At 43.2% G+C, this 21,489-nt stretch overlaps 1 protein-coding gene across 1 annotated transcript in view; it reads left to right on the top strand.

Moving 5' to 3' along the window:
* Nucleotides 1-5,068: 5,068 nt before the first annotated feature.
* LOC141102409 (uncharacterized) overlaps nucleotides 5,069-21,489 on the top strand; it is a 56,464-nt gene continuing 40,043 nt past the window's right edge. Inside the window, exons 1-4 of the mRNA XM_073591369.1 lie at nucleotides 5,069-5,244; nucleotides 10,488-10,535; nucleotides 12,888-12,938; nucleotides 18,681-19,892. Coding sequence (XP_073447470.1) covers nucleotides 5,175-5,244; nucleotides 10,488-10,535; nucleotides 12,888-12,938; nucleotides 18,681-19,892 — 1,381 coding nt within the window. The 5' untranslated portion in view covers nucleotides 5,069-5,174. The remainder of the gene's footprint in view (nucleotides 5,245-10,487; nucleotides 10,536-12,887; nucleotides 12,939-18,680; nucleotides 19,893-21,489) is intronic.

Raw genomic sequence — 21,489 nt, 5'->3', positions numbered from 1 at the left:
CTGTCAGATTTGCGACTGGAAAAGTCCGCTGAAGGTCCGGTGAAGCCCACACACGATCGGATTGTCCGCCGAAATTGGTCTGTCGGCGTCTGTCGGACAAGTCCGGTCGAAAAGTCTGACCGTGTGTACGCTGCATAATCCTGACCTTCCCATTTACCCTAGCCTAATATTAATTTTTCTATCTGTTTTAGCCTTTATTATAGTCCAGTTATATAATTCCCACCAGCATTTAGGTCTTCTTTTCCAAGGAAGGAACATCATATACACACAAGGTGGGTTTTTAATCCCTTCACCATACACTGTGTGCTTTTAATATTTGATAAAAGAATACTTCAGAACGCTTTGTAAGCCAAATGCAAAGCATTATAACATTCCATGAAATAAACCCAGAAACTAGATACACATACAGACAAAGACATGCTATTAGCTTTCTGGGTTGAATAAGGAAATAGCACAATTTATTCTAATCAAATATATGGAGAGCTTTTAAAATGAACTTTGAATATCTTGGCTGGAGAATGATGCAAAAAAATGTTTAAGAAGTTTCCACCTTACAGACAAGCTTTAAAGTTTTTGTTCAGTTTTCTTTATTTATTTTCAGTCAGAATTTTCACAAACTGAAGTAAAATTTTTTTTTTTTTTTTATCTGTAAGACCCCTTTCACACTGGGGCGCTTTGCAGGCGCTACAGTGCTAGAAATAGGGCCTGCAAAGGGCCCTGAAAGAGCCGTTCCTGTCTCTCCAGTGTGAAAGCCCGAGGGCTTTCACACTGGAGTGGTGCGCTGGCAGGACACTAAAAAAAAGTCCTGCTAGCAGCATCTTTGGAGCGCTCCACCGCTCCTGCCCATTGAAATCAATGGGCAGCGCGGCTATACCGCCGGCAAAGTGCTGCCCCCGCTGGCGGCCAAATACCCCCGCAAATACGACGGTAAAGCTCCACTAAAAATAGCGGCGCTTTACCGCTGCCAACGCCCCAGTGTGAAAGGGGCCTAAGACATTTTTAAGAAATTATTTAGGTAGATCCAGATCCTAAAAAGGATATACTCTGTTATACGTACTACTCACTATCCAATATTTGTTAGCAAGTGCTGGTAAAGTCCACTCAGGGGAATTGTTTTTTCTCATATATATGTAATTATTGGATGTGGCACTGCTCTCCTTGGGCCTAGGGAAGCCAATCGCCCTATTTAGATCCTAAAAAGGATGACATTCCCTACCAGGCCATTCTCTCCTACATGTAAAAATCATAATTGTTTTGCTAGAAATTTACTCAGAACCCTAAAACATTATATATTTTTAAGCAGAGACCCTAGAAAATAAAATGGTGAGTATTGCAACTTTTTTTTTATGTCACACGGTATTTGGACAGCAAATTTCTGGGGAAAAAAAATACACTTTAATGAATTTTAGTGAACACAAACACAATATAATACCCATTTTTGTAGAATATAAAAGATGATGCTACACTGAGTAAATAGATACCAAACATGTCCGGTTTTAAACTTGCGTAGTGCCCCTGGAATGGCGCCAAACTACGATACCTAAAAATCTCTATAGGCGACGCTTTAAAAGCCTTTTCAGGTTACCAGTTTAGAGTCACACAGGTGGTTTGGTGCTAGAATTTTTTCTCTCACTCTGAAATTCGGGGTGCTACCTCACATGTGCGGTGCGGTCGCCATTTACAAATGCATGCAGGACTTACGTATAAGTTTGCTTTTGCGCGAAAGCACGGGGGGGCAGAAGTGCTTACATTTTTTTAATTATATTTTTAATTTACATTTTTTACATTTTTACTCTTACATTTTAAACCTCTTTCATTTTTTTTTCAGTACTTTTATTGCTATCATAAGGGATGGAGCACACACCCGAATCTGCCGCACTGCTGGATGATGAGCCCGGCAGTTCTTTTACACGGACAAGTACAGACAGGAGAAAAGTGCCCACAAACTGTCTTTAAATTTACAGAAGGCTGGCAACACAGGGTTGGGATGTACACATACTGCCACTGTGATGCTTTGTTTTGTTGGCCATGCCAGGGAATTATATCCTCTTTTTTTTCTGTGGGCACAGTGCCTGCTCAACATGACCCATTCAAGTGATCTGCTCTGTAAGCACCCCAAAACTGCGGGCAACGCACATAGTTGGAGTGTGCTAATACGGGGCTCTAGGGGCTAAAGCAGGTGGCGAGGAGGTGATACACCTCCTCGCTGCCTGCCAAACACTCTCTGATGTTTCAGAGACCAAAGTACAAGTGAACAAGCCATAAAGGGGTGCTGGGGCTGGGCAGGAAAGGGTTAAAGCATAAGCATCACAAATTTGTGAGTAAAAACCTCATCAGTTTAGTACTATTGGGAGATGGCTGACAATCTGCTAGTTGGACAAAGATCTCCCTGAGTGCTAATTGGACACAAAGAGAAAGGGGGAGGGAGAATGAGACAGATTGGGGGGAGAAGGAATGTAGAAGAGGAGAGTTCAGTTGCAGTGCACTGCTCAGCTCACTCACCCGAGGCTGGTCTCTGGTGGCCCAGGCAGAGTCATCAGTCTTGCAGCCACCGAGTACAGTAGCTACCAGCTGCAGTGCTTCATATTTCCCGCCCACACCTTTCTCAGGCACAGCTGAGGATTCACAGATGCAACCAGCCACTGCAGAAACCTTCTACTGATGCACAATGTCCACGATGGAGGCTCTTAATGGAAGCACTATACAGAAGGACCTTGACATTGCAACGTGGCTTCCAAATATATTACAGATGTGCACCCAAAACTTTTTAATGCAGGTTGTAAATGTAAATTCTTCACACACCAACAGCCCTTGGCTTTTTGATCACCAGTCAGCACCAGTGCAATCCAGTAACAGTGCCAACAATATTAAAACCCATCACTCCACTGTCATTCATCACTCTACTACTGTATATATCAGCCACAGCCTGTCTGTTATCCGACTTGTGTAATAATCTGTAGAGAAAAGTTTGGGACACCTTAAACAAGACCCCCAAACTAGGTGTCATTCTACCTGATAAATCCACATTCACCTATAGAAAGGCTCCGAGTGTGAGAAGCAAAATAGCCCCTAGCCAAATAAAGCGTAATGACCCAAATATTGTAAAGATAAGCACTCTTTGCTCTTTTTTCGATGTAAAAGGTATGTACCAATGCAGAAAAACTCAGCAAAATGTGTCCATTTGTGTGACACACAAGCAGAAATCCTGTTTAGATAATCGGGGGAAAAGGTATGAATTTCAGGAATTTTGTAGTTGTTCAACTGAATTTGTGACTTATTATTTACAATGTCTTTGTGGTTTACTATATGTAGGATACACTATAAGGGTGATTAGAAAAAGATTTTGTACCCATAGGAGACTCATAGATCACATGATGTAGAAAATAGTGTCCCTGGGCACTTCATGTTGAAACATAATAAATGGAACTGTGGTCTAATGGTATGAATGACTGAGGTAATTCCCCAGGGAGGATCCTTTGGTGAGAGATTCCAGAAATTATGTCATAGAGAGCTATTCTGGGTCTTCGCTCTGGATACCCTTCCCCCCAAGGGGTTAAATGAGGAACTAGAGTTCCATACTATCCTCTAACTATGTCTCCAGTGGACAACAGCTGTGTATAGCCCCTATCCTTATAGCAAGTTTTTAATATTACATTGTAACAAACCCATGATAATGAATATGTTACATAGTATCCACAATACTATATGAGATATTTTGTTTTATACAAGTCCTTTTGGAGTCTGTTTGTAAATTGTATAGTGGATCCGCTTTTTAAATTCTTTAACTCTTTGTTATGGATTTACTGTTTTTATTGCTTTTTTATTGATTCAATTATTTTTACTTGTCAATATAATTATACAATAGGCTAAAATAGCCATCATGAGAAAATATAGTTTGTTTTTTGATCAGATTAAGAAATATGAATCACTATAAGGATATTTCAAAATTCACTACTTTAATTCAATTAATTTAATTAATTTATTCATGTATGTATATATGCACTTTACTACTGCTAGTGCACAGAGATAGATCCATAGCAAATAAGGGGTTAATTCTATAGAAGTTGGGGTTCCGTCTCCCCTCTTCTAATTCTGAGCCAGCATAAAGATTTAAATCAATTTCTGACCCCCACTGGGGTGATTACCATTAATATTTAACTTGTCTGGTGATGTAGACTGTGTCTAACTATTGCTGTCCCGCTAAATTATATTGCCGACCATACTTAATATCGAATAAACTCCCCCAGCCAATCTGATCCTTTTTAAAGCCTTCTGTCATCCATAGGGTCAGGCTTGAGAAAGAAGGGTTGTACTTCGAAACATGTTACGACCCCCTTTCCATCTAGAGGTTACCACAAGACAGCAGGCAGGGGCGGAGGACGCTGTCTATTGGCAGACTTCTGGCAGTTGTCAGAGTAGGTCCCTGTGATGCCGGCCAGGAAATCAGTAGCCACCGCCACTTCAGTACAGCCTTGTTATGTTTCCATTCTGGTGCCCTCTACTTCCCATGTTGATCTACATGAATCTTAACTGTAAATGTGCTATTTTTTTGGTTAATAAGTTGGTTACTTTTATTCTGATGTGAATCCTGCACTCCTGTCTTCTTGTCTTTTGAGCTGCATTGGGTCATCCAGGATCCTCTCTGGAAGCTGCAGGATCTTACTACTCCATGACCTTACTATTACTACTCAATCACCTTTGGTTTCTCTTATGGCCCGATTGGAACTTATTGGTGCCATTGATATTGGATATTGAAAGCTGGGACTTGTAGTGCGCGGTGCTGGTTTGTGCATTTTCTAATTCATTGAGCCATTTTGGACAAATGGACCTTCAGGCATGATAACGTAATTGCACTGTTGTTGCCCAACCTTTACAGACGAATAAATCTACACAAGAGGCAGTGCTAAGTAAATGTTTACTATTGCATTACTATTGGCAGGAACTTAATGATTCTTAATCCCTTTCATTGCTAGTTATAAACCCTCCCATAGAATAGAAGCCTTGTATACATATTGTGAAACACCCTAGCCAAAACTTTTGGCACTGGTACCTTGTAAATTTTTTAACCACATCAATATTAATTACTGGGAATACATTTTTCCAGTGAAGGTGTTGTTCAATTGATAGCCCTTATATAAGTGGATGTTGAAGGCTTCTGCAGGCAAGTGGTCAAGATGAACCATTACTTTGGTTTCATGCTGCTCCTTTGCTGTGGATGGCGTCTGTCTCACGCAGCCACCACAAGTGAGTATAACTAGCAAAAGTATGTCCATACATTGAACAGGATGAATGTTAATGGGGGGGGGGGGGTTTGCTCCACTATGATAATCAGATGGAGTGTACAATGGTATGTAGGCACAGTGTGGAGAGGGGGTGCAGAAGGAAATGTAGGCACAGTGGGGAGATGGGTTGTACAAGGGGGTGTAGGCACAGTAGTAGAGAATAAGAGGGGGTGTGCAGACACAGTGGTGAGAAGGGATGTGCAGGCAAGGTGGTGACATGGGATTTGCATGGTGATGCAGGCGAGGGGGTGAGAGGGAGTATGCAGGTATGGTGGTGACATAAAGTATGCAGGGGAAATGCAGACATTGTGATAACATGAGGTATGAAGGGAAAGAAACAAGGGTGCAGGTATTGTGGTCACCACACCTAAAAACCTTTTGAAAATCCATGGGCCTGAAAATGGGGGTGGGACAGAAGGTGAAATAAGGTGGCAGAGTAGTTGGGAGGATAGTAGGGCTGGCATACTGGTCCATTACAGAACATCTTTAGTGGTTGTGGCTTGCATAAAAAATAGTGCTGATAGTTGTGGCACACCACAACAAACTGAAGGATTTTATAAAGCTGAGCTTCATCCAAAAGGGTAAGTTTCGCTTGAAGGCACTTTTTTGGGGGAAGGGGGAGCAGGTTGAAGAATGAAGATTATTATCTAATATTCTTGCATCTCAAGGGTGTTTCTGGATGAATAGCATTGATAGTCAGACTGACTTAAAACAAAGTGTGAGTTTATTGTCACACAGTTGACATCATAAATACAATGAAAAAAAGTATAACAGTTCAGTTCAGTGTAGGTAAAAATATATGAAATAGAATAAGGTGGTCATAAAGCTGTAGTAAGCTTATGAAAGCATGTGTGCCTAATGGCTCCTGCCTTCTGTGCCCATGCTGTCTTGTGTCAAAAAAGAGAAGCAGGAAATGACGTTCTTATGCCGCGTACACACGATCGGACATTCCGACAACAAAATCCGTGGTTTTTTTCCGACGAATGGTTTAAACTTGTCTTGCATACACGCGGTCACCAAGAACGCGGTGACGTACAACACATATGACGAGCCGAGAAAAATGAAGCTCAATAGCCAGTGCGGTTCTTCTGCTTGATTCCGAGCATGCGTGGAACTTTGTGCCTCGGAATTGTGTACACACAATCGGAATTTATGACAACGGATTTTGTTGTCGGAAAATTTGAGATCCAGATCTCAAATTTTGTTTGTCGGAAATTCCGACGGAATATGTTCCGATGGAGCCTACACACGGTCGGAATTTCCGACAACAAGCTCCCATCGAACATTTCCCGTCGGAAAATCAGACCGTCTGTACGCGGCATTAGACTTCTGGCAGAGTTCAGTTGTCCCAATTTATCAAAGTGTCTTTGTGTGAATATGCTCAGTGTCATCTCTCATAGTGGGTGTCTGTATGTGTGTCCGTGTGTCCTTCAATCTGCAAGTGTTGGCTTTATATATTACATATGAACGTCATCAACTCACACAAACTTAGAACCTTGTATGGCACACATTAATTTCTGTTAACTTCAGCAATATGTTATCCAAAAGAAGATACTAGCTCAGAGTCATATGGAGTTTGATTGACAAGCCCACATGTAACACTCTATACTTGAAGTAATGTACTGATTATGTAATGTCATATAACCAAACAAACTATATGAACACATATTACCAATTTTAACCACTTAAGCCCCGGACCATTTCACTGGCCAAAGACCAGAGCACTTTTTGCGATTCTGCACTGCGTCGCTTTAACTGACAATTGCGCGGTCGTGCGACGTGGCTCCAAAACAAAATTGACGTCCTTTTTTTCCCACAAATAGAGCTTTCTTTTGGTGGTATTTGATCGTCTCTGCGGTTTTTATTTTTTGCGCTATAAACAAAAATAGAGAGCCGATTTTGAAAAAAAAATGCATTATTTTTTACTTTTGGCTATAATAAATATCCCCCAAAAATATATAAAAAAACATTTTTTTTCCTCAGTTTAGGCCGATATGTATTCTTCTACATATACGAAAAAAGAGAGCAAAGGGAGGGACTTTAAATGAGGTATTCTTCTACATATTTTTGGTAAAAAAATCACAATAAGCCTTTATTGATTGGTTTGCACAAAAGTTATAGCGTCTACAAAATAGGGGTTAGTTTTATGGCATTTTTATTAATAATTTATTTTTTTATTAGCAATGGCGGCGATCTGCGATTTTTATCATGACTGTGACATTATGGCGGACACATCGGACAATTTTGACACATTTTTGGGACCATTGTCATTTTTACAGCGATCAGTGCTATAAAATTGCACTGATTACTGTAAAAATGACACTGGCAGTGAAGGGGTTAACCACTAGGGGGCTAGGGAGGGGTTAAGTGTGTCCTACGGAGTGTTTCTAACTGTAGGGGGGATGGGCTACGAACGGCACTTCACTGATCATAGCTCCCGATCACAGGGAGCTATGATCAGTGACAGCGTCACTAGGCAGGAAGAGGAGATGCTTGTTTACATTAGCATCTCCTCGTTCTTCAGCTCCGTGAAACGATCGCGGGTATCCCCGCGGCGATCGAGTCCGCGGGACCCGCGACCCGACTCACGGAGCGCACGCGACCACACGGCGGCAAATTCAAAGGGACGTACCTGTACGTCCATTTGCCCAGCCGTGCCATTCTGCCAACGTATATGTACATGCGGCGGTTGGCAAGCGGTTAACTACAATAAAGCAACTATATACTAATACATATTAATATGACTGAGACTACCCTAAACTTACTTAACAAGATATAAACAAAAATATATAATACCTCTAACTACTTATACTGATCTATTCTTGTCTTCTCATGACATTCTATACCAAGATACCTTTATATGTCAGGGGTGCCCAACCTTTTGAAGAGTGAGGGCCACTTAAGCGACTTGGTAACCGGTCACGGGCCACAATGAGCAGAGCAGGTGGATGACAGGTCTGCAGAGCGGACACGGACACAGCCCATTCTACTCTATGGGTCCTCAGATCCAATCCACCCAGACGGAAGGGGATTGATCCTCTTCTGTTTTTTTAGCCGATCAGATTGGAGGTAGGCGGGTGTAAATGGACACAAATCTGTTTACATCTGCCGTTTAATAGAGGTGAATAGAGGGTCTGATTGGGTCGGACTGATTGTGTGAAAGGGGCCTAAGACTGTTTTCACACTAATGCAGCGCAGTGCACCTGTGTCTTTCCTGTGGGTTAGCTACACTTTGCCATAGACTTCTATTATACCCTTCAGGTGTGCGCACCAAACCTGCAGGTAATAAGGGAAGTCTATGCCTCAGTGCAGATAACCTGAAGGTGCACTGCACCTGCGGATCAGTTTGAAAGCAGCCCAGTAACCACTGTGGAGATATGCCCATATATACACTGCAATTTTAGTAATAAACTGACCTTTAATAACAGCCTTCCATTCAGGTATCGTCTGCTGTTGCTGTCCCAGACAGAGCGCATTTGGTATCAGTCCGCCTGTGACAGGAGCCGGCGCTATACAGGAAGCATCAGCTTACACAGCTCTGCTCCACAGCCGCTTGCTTTCTCTTCTGTCGGCTTCATTAACAACACAGATGCTCTGGGATGGCGGGTCCACAACCCATGATCTGGGTTTGCCAATCCGCCATCCCAGAGAAGGAGGTCGCGGGCCACATCAGAGGGCTCCGCGGGCCACATGTGGCCCCCGGGCCACTGGTTGGGCACCCCTGTTATATGTCGTACTAAAATTGGCTACACAAGAAACATCCAGCAATGCTCAGCTTTAGATGAGGCTATATTTTACTGAACATTTGATCAAGGTCGTTCATACACACTATATTTATTATGACTAATCATAAAACCAAATATGTTTTGCAAGCTTGCCATGAATATAATTGAACACCTATAAGTGCAGAATTATGAATTTGAAATAATATTCTAACACAGGTACCTGGTTTTGACAGGTACCCGCTCCCACTTCTGCTCGGAACACTTAAAGGATCTGAGTGGAAGTTCTCCTCCCTCTTCCATCCTGTAGTCTTCTGGGACATGTCACAGGTCCCAGAAGACTGCAGGACTATTCACAATGCATAGCATGGCTCGCACATGCACAATGGGCACCTGGCTTTGAAGCCACAAGCTGTCACAGCTGGGTGCCCCACAGTTAAGATGCTGATGCCGGGGACCAAAGAGGGATGGAGAAAATGGCTCGGGTGAGCACAGCGCTGGATCTTGGGACAGGTGAATGTCTATTTATTAAAAGTCAGCAGCTACAATTATGTCTGGAGCTCCTCTTGCCTACTGGCCACTTTTACCCCCTTCCTGTCAAGGGCAATTTTCACCTTACAGCGCTATCACACTTTGATTGACAATTGCGCGGTCATGCAACACTATACCCAAGATACATTTTTATCATTTTTTTCACACAAATAGAGCTTGAATTTAGAGCTGGTATTCAATCACCACTGGGTTTTACTTTTTTTGCTAAATAAACCAAAAAATACAGAAAATTTGGAGAAAAAAAATGTTTTTCATCGTTTGTTATAAAATTTAGCAAAAAGACAATTTTTCTCCCTCACTGATGTGCGCTGATGAGGCTGCACTTATGGGCATTGATTGGCTCCACTTATAGGCATTGATAGGCTGCACTTATGAGCACTGACAAGGCAACACTGGTGGGCACTGATGAGGCACTGATGAGACTGCACTGATAGGTGGCACTAATGGGCACTGATAGGCGGCACTGGGCACTGATAGGCGGTACATATGGGTACTAATAGGTGGCACTAATGGACACTGATAGGCAGCACTAATCGGTAAGACTGATGAGGAGGCACTGATTGGCAGCAATGGTGGGCGCCAATAGGCATCACGGATGGGCACTGTTGGGACTGCACTGATAATCAGGACACTGATAATCACGCATTTCTACGGTTGAGTGGAAAGTTATACGCAAAAAACCTTTCTATGTTTGCCTGCCTTGGAAGATAAAGTTTGAGATATCACTAGAACCTCAATTGTCAAGGAACCAGAGATCTGAAGGAGTCCAGACAGCACAGTCTGTGATTGTGAAAAAGATCTAGAAGAGATTACGGTCTAGTCAAAAGTGTGAGATCCAGTGTATTTTGTGGTTATCCTGATCCAGCCCTCACCATCCTTCCCATATTACCATGTGCAATAAACTTGATCTCTATTTTATAATTTATTACAGTGAATGATGTCCATAATGCTGAGCAAACAACTACAACTGAGATGCCAAGTAAGTGAATCTGGTAAATTTCTAATGTAGCTGAAGATTAATATTCATGTGCAAATACTGAAGATCAGTTTAAAGTGATTGTAAAGTCTCTTTTTTGGTTAAAAATAATAAACATATCATACTTACCTGCTCTGTTTAATAGTTTTGCACAGAGCAGCCCTGATCTTCTTCTTCTCGAGTCTCTCTTTGGCGCTCCTGGCCCCTCCCTCTTGTTATGTGCTCCCACAGCAAGCAGCTTTCTATTCAGCTTTCCATTCAGACATGGAGCTGCGACCTGGCCCCGCCCCCTCTCACCTCATTAGCTCACTGAATTTGATTGACAGCAGCGGGAGTCAATGATGCTGCACTGCCATCTCAGCCAATAAGGAGGGAGAGCCGAGACACTCTTGCAAGGCTGCAACATCGCTCGATGAAGATGGGGCTCAGCTAAGTATTGGAGGAGTTGAGGGGGGCTGCTGCACACCCTGTTAAGTGGGCAGGTCATTCTTGGGGAGGGAATGTCTTGCCTGGAGAGGAAGGGTAGGGCCAGGCTCAGCAGAGTGGTGGAGCAGAAAGGCAAGAGGATTGGTTGGCACCCCAGAAATGGAAGGAAAACATACCCCATCTTTAGCTAGGAAATTATCCACAACCATGCTAACATTGGCTTCTTCTTTAACATCTGCATCCTCATTGGGGTAATTTTTGAGGTAGGAGTATCCCCCCACCTGCAGAAATTCCAATAACCCCCCCCCCCCCCAAGCCTGCATTTTTCTGGAGGGGGGGGGGGTCTATGCGGGGTCCTGCACAAGGTTCCCCACAGCACACTGTGGCATGTGTGCAGATTGCTGATGTGTCTATCCACATTCCTGGCTCCTCTTCATGCTGGAGAGCAGCATCAGCCAGCCTGAGTGTCAGCTCTTCTGCCTCTACTCACACATTGCTGACCTGGCACATCTGATCCTCATTCCTTTATTATAAGATCACTGCCTCAATCCCAAGACATTACCCAGGGCAGTTATATAATGAACTATCATTGTGTGTGTGTATATATATCTATGTAAAATTGGACACACCACAGCTAGACTGGACTTGGGATGGAGGAGGACATGGTATGGAGCAGATGGGACTGGAGGAAGAGGAGGTCATAGGGTGGAGGCAATGGGACTTGAGGTGGACATGGGATGAAGGAGATGAGACCAGAAGAGAACATGGGATGGAGGAGATGGGATTGGAGGAGGACATCTGATGGAGGAGATGGGACTGAAGCAGGTGGAAAACATGAGATGGAGAAAGAGAACATAGGATGGGTGGAGATGGGACTGCAGGAGGAGGAGGATGTGGGGTGGAGGAGGAAGAGGGCTTGGGATGGAGGACATGGAATGGAGGAAATGGGACTGGAGGAGGAAGAGGACATGGTATGGAGGAGGAGGAGGAAATGGGATGGGGGAGATGGGGATGGAGGAGAAGGAGGAGAAGGAGGATATGGGATGGAAGAGATGGGACTGAAGGAGGACGAGGACATGGGATAGAAGAGATGGTATTGGAGGAGGAGATGGGACTAGAGGAAGAGGACATGGGATGGAGGACATGGAATGGAGGAAATGGGACTGGAGGACGAATAGGACATGGTATGGAACAGGAGGAGGAAATGGGATGGGGGAGATGGGACTGGAGGAGAAGGAGGAGAAGTAGGACATGGGATGGAAGAGATGGGACTGAAGGAGGAGGAGGACATGGGATGGAAGAGATGGTATTGGAGGAGGAGATGGGACTAGAGGAAGAGGACATGGGATGGAGGATATATCAAGTTGTAAGAGTGTTAAAAAAAAGTGGGTGCACTGAAGGACTCGGTGGGATGGCCAGTGAGCGGATTCAGTGGGACAGCCAGTGGGCGGGCCCTGGGGAATGTTGGTGGTCAGGACCAGGGGGGCCCAGGCCTAAAGCTGTGTAAGGCTGTAAAATTTCTGATGGCCGCTCTGGGAGTAGGCAAATGTTAGAAACCATTGCCAAGTTTTTATTCCTACCAGCATCCCTGCTGGGGAGATGTCACTTCTTTTCTTCCATACTGACACCATGAGTGACAGGATGTCGCCAAATCAGGAAGTGAGGGCAATTCCCTTCACCAGACAAAAAAAAAAAAAAAAAATGGCAAGTATGCTGACCCTTTTCACCTCTGTCCAAAACTGAACAAAAAAGATTCGGCTGGAGTTGGGATTTTAGTATATGTTTTCATGTTTGACATGTGGTCTTTATATGAAGCTTTACAGATAAAAAGCTAACATTTTAGTAGAATTAGAATTTTAGAAAATTGTTTGCTTCTGTCGATGACTTAAATACAGACTATAGAATGACATTTTTTTTAAATCTCTGCAGATACGACTTTTTCACTTCCTGTTGAAACCCAGAGATGTATTTCCAGACCAGGTTCAGTATTTTCCATGTTACCATAATAACAATAAAAATTGAGGTTGTGATGGGTCAGCACTAGAAATAAGGAAATCAGTCAACTACATTATTTTAAAAGAAAAATAAAACTATAAAAACAGATTTCACAAAACACTTCACATCACCACTCCACATTTCCCGAGTCCTCTTATAACCATATACCCAATTTTTCTAAAATATTAAAGCTATAGCCCTCATGTATAGTTGGGTAATAACTGGCCAGTGGCACCATATATTGATATCAGTGCAAAGAAGCCTAAACAGGAACATGTAGCTGTTTTTCAATAAAAGCACTAAACACTAGTAGATTTTCCAACAAAGGTTTGCACAAACATTCATATGAAAATTATTACCAATACATTTGATGATGTGGCAAACAAAAAAGTGAATACACAAGTGCAATCAAAACATATTAACTAAAAATATTACACAGTAGCGCAAATTAAAAACACCAGTAACAAAAAGTTCAGCTACTGTGAAATATGTTTAGTGTATATATTTTGCTTGCACTAATTTATTCACATTTTGATTGGCTTTTTTTTTTCGTTTGAAAGTAGCAGCAATGATTTTATATATATATATTTTTGCTAAATAATCTTTCATAGTGTGGTGTTTTTGAGTTAAGTTACATTTTATAATATGAAAATGCCACTGGAAAATACTTAAAAATTAGATTTTAGAATGACTAGACTTTCCCAAACTAACACTTTTCTCATCACTACGGTCAAAAACAAATGTCAGTTTAGTTTAACCCAACTAACGATTAGAAGATATTTAAATGAATGTTCTTAAAGTGGAGTTCCACCCAAGAATGGAACTTCCGCTTTTCGGATTTCTCCCCCCCTCCGGTGTCACATTTGGCACCTTTCAGGGGGGAGCAGATACCTGTCTAATACAGGTATTTTGCTCCCACTTCCGGGTACAGGCGGTCCCCGGGTTACGAACACAATAGGAACTATAGGTTTGTTCTTAAGTGGAATTTGTGTGTAAGTCAGAACAGTGCATTTAAGTGTAACTTCAGCCTGTGCAGGGATGTGGGATGTTCAGGGGCCCTTCTGGGAATGTAGTTATGTTACTTGGGGCTCTTCTGGCCATGTGGTACATGTAGTACTGCAGTATGAGATGTGTCCGGCGCTGCAAGATAGCTGCTCAGGGGTATCCAGGACCAGCATGGAGCACAAACGATTGACATTGAGGTCCGTTTGTAAGTAGAAGTCGTTCGTAACTCGGGTGTTCGTAACTTGGGGACTGCCTGTATAGATACCCGAGCCACCCTCAGCTATCTACGCCACTTCCGGCGCCTTCTCCGTCCCCACCGCTGTCTTCTGGGAGACACACAGGTCCCAGAAGACAGCAGGGACCAGTGGGATCGCGCACCGTGAGTCGCGCATGCGCAGTAGGGAACTAGGAAGTGTAGCTGCAAGGTTTCACTTCCTGATTCCCTCACCGAAGATGGCGGCGACAGCACCCGAGAAAGGAAGGGGATCACCGCTCCACACACCAGGTGCCGGCTAAGCATTTAGCAACATGAGGCAAAAAGGAATTTCTGGACAGCCGCACTCCGGAATATAACCTTTATTTGTAAAAAGTCCAACAGATACAAGCCACAGCAAAAAATGGAACAAACGAGCTGACGCGTTTCACACTTAACAGTGCTTAGTCATAGCTTTGACTAGCTATGACTAAGCACTGTTAAGTGTGAAACACGTCAGCTCGTTTGTCCCATTTTTTGATGTGGCTTGTATCTGTTGGACTTTTTACAAATAAAGGCTATATTCCGGAGTGCGGCAGCACCCGAGAGCCGAGGGATCGATCGGCTTTGGGTGCCGACATCGCGGGTGCCCTGGACAGGTAAGTGTCCTTATTTTAAAAGTCAGCAGCTGCAGTATTTGTAGCTGCTGACTTTAAAAAAAAAAATCGGCGGAACTCTACTTTAAAACAAACATTTTCCAACAGAATTCTACTAGTGTATGGCCAGCTCTAGGTGGATTATAATTGGCTAATGGCTAGCACAGATTGGCGGTAGTGACAACAGTTTCCAAAAGCGTGATACCACAAGCCTTAATCTGGATATGCCCTTACCAGAAGCTGTAGACCCTCTAATTAAAGAGAGGTCAAATGCACATATGGCCACATACCCTGGCCAGGGTGAACACAGAGCTCTCCAACCACTTCGGATAACGTGTAGCTTGTATTCTTTGTCTTGCCATTACTCCGTTAGAGCCGCAATCAATATAATGCCCTGTACACACGGTCGGACTTTGTTCGGACATTTCGACAACAAAATCCTAGGATTTTTTCCGACGGATGTTGGCTCAAACTTGTCTTGCATACACACGGTCACACAAAGTTGTCGGAAAATCCGATCATTCTGAACGCGGTGACGTAAAACACGTACGTCGGGACTATAAACGGGGCAGTAGCCAATAGCTTTCATCTCTTTATTTATTCTGAGCATGCGTGGCACTTTGTCCGTCGGATTTGTGTACACACGATCGGAATTTGTTGTCGGAAAATTTTATATCCTGCTCTCAAACTTTGTGTGTCGGAAAATCCGATGGAAAATGTGTGATGGAGCCTACACACGGTAGGAATTTCCGACAACAAGGTTCTATCACACATTTTCCGTCGGAAAATCCGACCGTGTGTACGGGGCATTAGAAAAAGAAGCTCCATATGGTGTAATATTGTACTGTTTAGTTTAATAGTAAAAAAGAATTGCACTTACAGTTAAAAAGAATGTAATTTGCAGATAAAATAACAGCCCGCCGCTGCGTCCCGCTTCTGCATACTTTACTAAAAATGCAGCAAAAACGCAATCCCTTTAAATCCTATAGGACTCTTCACAACACTGTTCTGTGGGTGTGGTGAGTTTTGAAAAGCCCTGCATGCTGCATTTTGGTGCTATTTTCAAAACCACACCAGAAATGCAGCTGACCATTGAAATTAATGGAAAACGTGGCAAAGATGCATTTAAAGGAAGGATGTGCTGGAGCTAGAAGGAAGTGTAGCAGTACCCCCGTAGGGGCTGCTTAGTGATGTGGCCCACCTGTCACTCTGCCCAGCCCGACATTCACTTCCCTGTCACTTTAGAGACAATGAACAATCCATATGTTTGTTTTTGTTGTTTTTATTGAGGGGATAAACTTGGATGGGTAAAGGAATATATGGAATGCCCAGTGGAACGATCAACTGGCAGATTGTATAGCAATCAATTGGGACAAAACTATTTACACTCTTTGTACATATTTCTTCTCCAGACTCCTCCTGCACATTTCTTGCTTGCAGACTATTGCTCTCCCTCTCTTCCTCCTGCACAACTCTTTACTCCAGGAGCAGCTAGCACATGTTTAGGCCTCAGTAATTGCCCTTTGCAGGCCGGGCCCCTATAGTGTAGCAGAAAATATGGAATGTCTCTTTAGTGCTAGCTGTCCTAACAGGTGGACTACTGCTCCTAGTCAGCCCTCTTCAGGCTCTGCCAGCCCTCCTGGCTGCAGCTGCCTGACTCCACTGCCCGTAACATCACAGTTCACACTGCTGGCTCTGCACCCATCCCAGACTGCACACTCCCAGTCCTCTCAGGCATGCCTCCCCAGTCCTCCTGACTGTGCATTTCACTCACCAGCCCTCTTGGCTGCAACCGGTGGTTACCTCCTGAAGACTTGCCCGGCAGCACTAGCTCCTGCTGTCCTCTCTGACTCCTCCTGTGCCTCCTGCCATGATCCTTCATGCTTTCTTGAAAGGCTCCGTCCTGCACCCGAGTCCCAGGCCCAAGGTCACCCCCCAGACTGGGGAGCTCCCTCAAAGGCTCTGACAGCCTAGTACTCCATCCCCAGTTCCACCCGACAACTCCTCACCAGCTGGGCTGACTCTGGGTATTTAAGGAGGCCTGCCCCCTGCCAATGCAGGTTGGGGATTGGTCAGGGCTCCTTAGAATACCACAGGCAGCTCCATCTCACCTCTCCTCCTCTCCTTCTAGAATCCTCTAGAAGAAAGAGGGAGGTCTTAGCGAGGCTGCCTGTGGGTCACCAGCTGCTAAACTCTGAGCCACTCCCAGCCCACACAAATCAAAACAAACAGGCTAGCTTCGTGCTAGGCCTGTCTACATTTTTCTACACTTACCAAAAATCTAATCTAGCACCTACCTAATGTAGAGGGTGCTACAGAAGGATATGCTGGAGCTGGAGAGAGTCCAAAGAAGGGCAACGAAATTAATAAGGGGACTGGACGCCCTTAATTACGAGGAACGACTACAAGCACTAAATGTATTCTCGCTGGAGAAGAGATGCTTGAGAGGGGACATGATAGCGATCTACAAATACCTCAATGGTGATCCCAGCATAGAAAAATAACTATTCAGTCTCAGGGAGTGTACAAGGACATGGGGCCACACAATGAAATTGGAGGAGAAGCGATTCAACCTTAAATTGCGCAGGGGGTTTTCAATGTCAGGGCAATAAGGATGTGGAACTCTCTTCCACAATCAGTGGTGTCAGTGGATATTTTTAAAAGACTCTTGGATGTGCGTCTAAAAGAGCACAACGTACAGGGATATGGGTATTAATTATAGACACCGACACATGTGCACCTACACACGTTGAACTGGATGGACTATTGTCTTTTTTTCCACCTTGCCTACTATGTAACTATGTAAATGCACTTGCTTTTTTGGTGTGTTTTTTGAGTCACATGTCCATGTTTCACATGTGCAGGGCACCTGGAAAACACACTGCAAATGCATAGGAACACAAACGCAATATTCCCAGAGCACACGTTCCTGCAGAATGGCTGTGGGTGTAGACGGATTATGCAGTGACCACTGGCTGAAAAACCGAAGACAATCAGAATGACAGTATGTCACCAGCACAATATGAATATATTGCTCTGTAGCAAAAACACGGTAAAAATTCATATCCGTTTTTGCCAAAGTTTTGATGCGTTTCCAAGCAAAAGTATTTCACCAGCACACCATGAATATCCAGAACAGGTCCAGAGCTTTATTCAGCGATCACATCATAACATCTGAAGCAACATTTTGGAGCCATGAAGGACCCCCTCACATACCTGATGAAGGGCTCCTGTAGGCTCAGAAATGTTGCTTCAGATGTTATGATGTGATCGCTGAATAAAGCTTCGAACCTGTTATGAATATTCATGGTGTGCTGGTGAAATACTTTTGCTTGGAAACGCATCAAAACTTCGGCAAAAACGGATATGAATTTTTACCGTGTTTTTGCTACAGAGCAATGTGAAAGCAGCCTGGAGGCATAAAACACAGAGAAGCCAGCTTGCTCAATAGCAGTGAAAATATCATTAATGTCATGCAATAACGTACTTAGAAATGTAGCAAAAAATTACATTTTACTACTAAAATGCAAGTCTACTTTGCGCTTTCCTTTTGTGAAATCCTTATGATTTGGTAGCTCTTGAGCTGGTCATACACATGGGAATTTTGAATCAATTTCCATCGACTTGTCAATTGTGAAGTCAAAACTGAGCTTTAATATACCTTATTGTAAGATCAAATTGCAAATAGCGGCATTTTTTGTGAAAGCGGTCCATCCAAAACAGTTATTTTATGTCTTTGATTGCTTTGTAATTTTGAAAAAAAAAAATTTAATTGAAAGTTCAATTGTTCTATCAAATTTTTACATGTAAAAGGAAATGGCCAAGGTTAACACTGAACCAAAATTCTCTAATATTTTTTTTCCTCTTTTTAAGGAAATGGGCAAAGGAAGTTCTTAGCTGTGCCTATGTACAGTTATTATTCAACTCAAATAGCTGAGCTGTATATTGTCACATGCGGTAAAGCTGCTACGGTAACAGTCACAATTCCTTATTCAAGTTTTAGCAAGACGGTGTATGTTTCAAGGAACAGCAGTGCTGAGGTGACTTTGAGCTCCTCTTATATGGTGAGCGAAGCATACGTGACTAACAAGGCTGTGCTGGTGACTTCAGATGTTGAAGTGTCCGTCTTTCTATATCTCCATGCTTCTGGCAATGGTGATGCCATCGCTCTTCTTCCATTAGAAGACCTGGGGACTGAATATTTCATACCTAGTTCATCAGCATCTGGACCAAAAAAAGAGTTTGCGGTGGCCAGCGGTCTTCAAGAGACTGTTCAGTTGACTATAACAGTTTCAGGACATATCACATATAATGGAGCGAATTACTATACTGGTTATAACATCTCCGTGACGCTTGGAAGGCAGCAAGTTATCCAGTTTATTAGCTCCAGTGACCTTACTGGAACCAGAGTCCTGTCTACTGCTCCAGTTGCTGTTTTTAGTGGTCATAGTTATTATTACGGTTTCTCTGGAAATTTTAACCCAATCTTTGAACAGCTCCATCCCGTGCGGAATTGGGGAACATTCTTTGCCATCTTCCCATTGTTTAACCACACTCGAGACATTGTAGATATAATAGCTGCAGATCCAGGTACTGTGGTGAATGTCACAAATCTAGGGAAGACGACCCAGCGCAGTCTACAGAGAGGATCCCGTGTTCAGCTCACTTTAAATAATGAGATCACAGTGAAGTCTTCCAAACCCATCATGATATCTTATGTCTTCCAAGATTCAAAGTCAAGGACCTTTGTGTCAGCCTATGACCCTTTTTTGACCACTGTTCCTCCATCGTTACTGGGATTAAATTACTACCAATTTTATACAAAAAATATCTACTACAGCTTCCTCATGATCATATCCCAAGCTTCCTCTGTCTCTGGGTTCTACCTGGACCAGAAGCCCCTCAGCTCATACAGTTATTGGGTGAAAGAGTCTGGCGGATTCTGGGCCTGGGAGGTCTCTTTGGGAAAAAGTGAAGGAAGACATGAAATATACCACAAGTACTTAACGTTTACAATCTATGTTTATGGTGTTGAAAGTTATACGTCTTATGGATATTCAATGGGCCAGGAGACCCACCATCCAGGTAAGAAATATATTTTTTGCCAGACACTTGATTCAGGGACAACTATCCTCATGTACACCCCCACATACCACAAAAAAACCCAAAATGATAATAACAGTAAGGCAGTTGTCACACACAGCTACTGGGTAACTTTGTACCTATATTTACAATATGTATAATATAATATCTGAAAATTTGAGAATGTATAGACTTTTTAATAATTTTGAAAAAAAACCCCCATCTTCATGTAAATGATCTTATCAATGTGATGTACAGTTCATGTAGGAAGACATTTGTGCTCATTACATTTGCAGATTTTGCTTTCTAATTTTCAATGCTACCCAATATTTGCGTTATACTGCTGCTTCTGACAGTGCAGGCCTATGGATTAGGTGATTTATCATAATAATTAAAACAATGCGTTTTCTGTGTGGCTGATATATTATCTCACCAGCTATGAATTGTAGTGGATAATTGATCCTGCCTTTTAGTGTTTTGTCTACAAATCTCTATATTTGAAGCCCAATCATGGGTTCTGACCACCACCCCCAATTGACCAACATCCCTTGTATATATGTTACTTTTTTTATATACTTACCTTCTACAGATGTCTTATAAATTGTTAAAACGGTGTTCCAGCCCCAATTTTTTTTTTTAATCAAACACTGTAGCTGCTGACTTTTAATAAGGACACTTACCTGTCCAGGGAGCCTGCAATGTCGCCCCCCCCCCCGAGGCCGATCCGTCCATCGGCCCGGGTGCAGGCGCAGCCCTTGTAACTAGGGCAAACCGGCAGTGGAGCCTTTAGACTTCACCGCCGGTTTCCTACTGCTCATGCGCAAGTCGTGCAGTGCTTTCTGAATGGCCCGTCGTCTTCTGGGACACACACATGTCCCAGAAGGCAGCGGGGTGAAGGAGGAAATGACGCCCTGGGCCGCAGCCCAGGTGGGACAGAAGTACACTCAGTACTTCAAATAAGGTAAGTAAAAAGAAAAAAAAAACAATTATCCAAAAACGAGTGGTGGAGGGGTGGTCATTCCTTTAAGCACAAGTTGTAAAATAGGGTGGAACTCCGCTTTAAGTAACATGCAGGGTCCTTTTCCTTTTTATCTTTTCAATGGCACTAGGTGGCCTCCAATGTGAAACAATGACGCCAGTGCCGTTCTCATAATTATACTGTAAATGCAAGGCAGTTAGTTACTCCCTCACAGAGAGCAGGTCCAATGACACCCTGCACTCACAGTAGAATTCTGGGAGTCATTCAACCTGGAAGATTGGGGACATCTTGTGGCGGAATGGAAATACTGTGGGGTACAGCCATGGTGAGGAGGTGAGTATTGCAGTCATATCTATTAGTTATTTTTAATCCAGTGGGGGCATCAATTTCTTTTAAATTTAGTCTGGAGTTGGGCTTTAACCATTTCAATACCAGACAGTTTTACCTCCTTCCTGCCTAGGCCAATTTTCAGTTTTCAGCACTGTCGCAATGTGACTGACAATTGCGCGGTCGTGCAACACTGTACCCATATGAAATTGTTATTTTTTTCACACAAATAAAGCTTTCTTTCGGTGGTATTTTACTACTTCCGGAACGCCCACCGCACATATACTAAGGGAG

This window comes from Aquarana catesbeiana, linkage group LG07 (genome assembly GCF_042186555.1).
Source record: "Aquarana catesbeiana isolate 2022-GZ linkage group LG07, ASM4218655v1, whole genome shotgun sequence".
NCBI lineage: Eukaryota > Metazoa > Chordata > Amphibia > Anura > Ranidae > Aquarana > Aquarana catesbeiana.
This window is presented reverse-complemented; position numbering and strand designations above follow the sequence as displayed.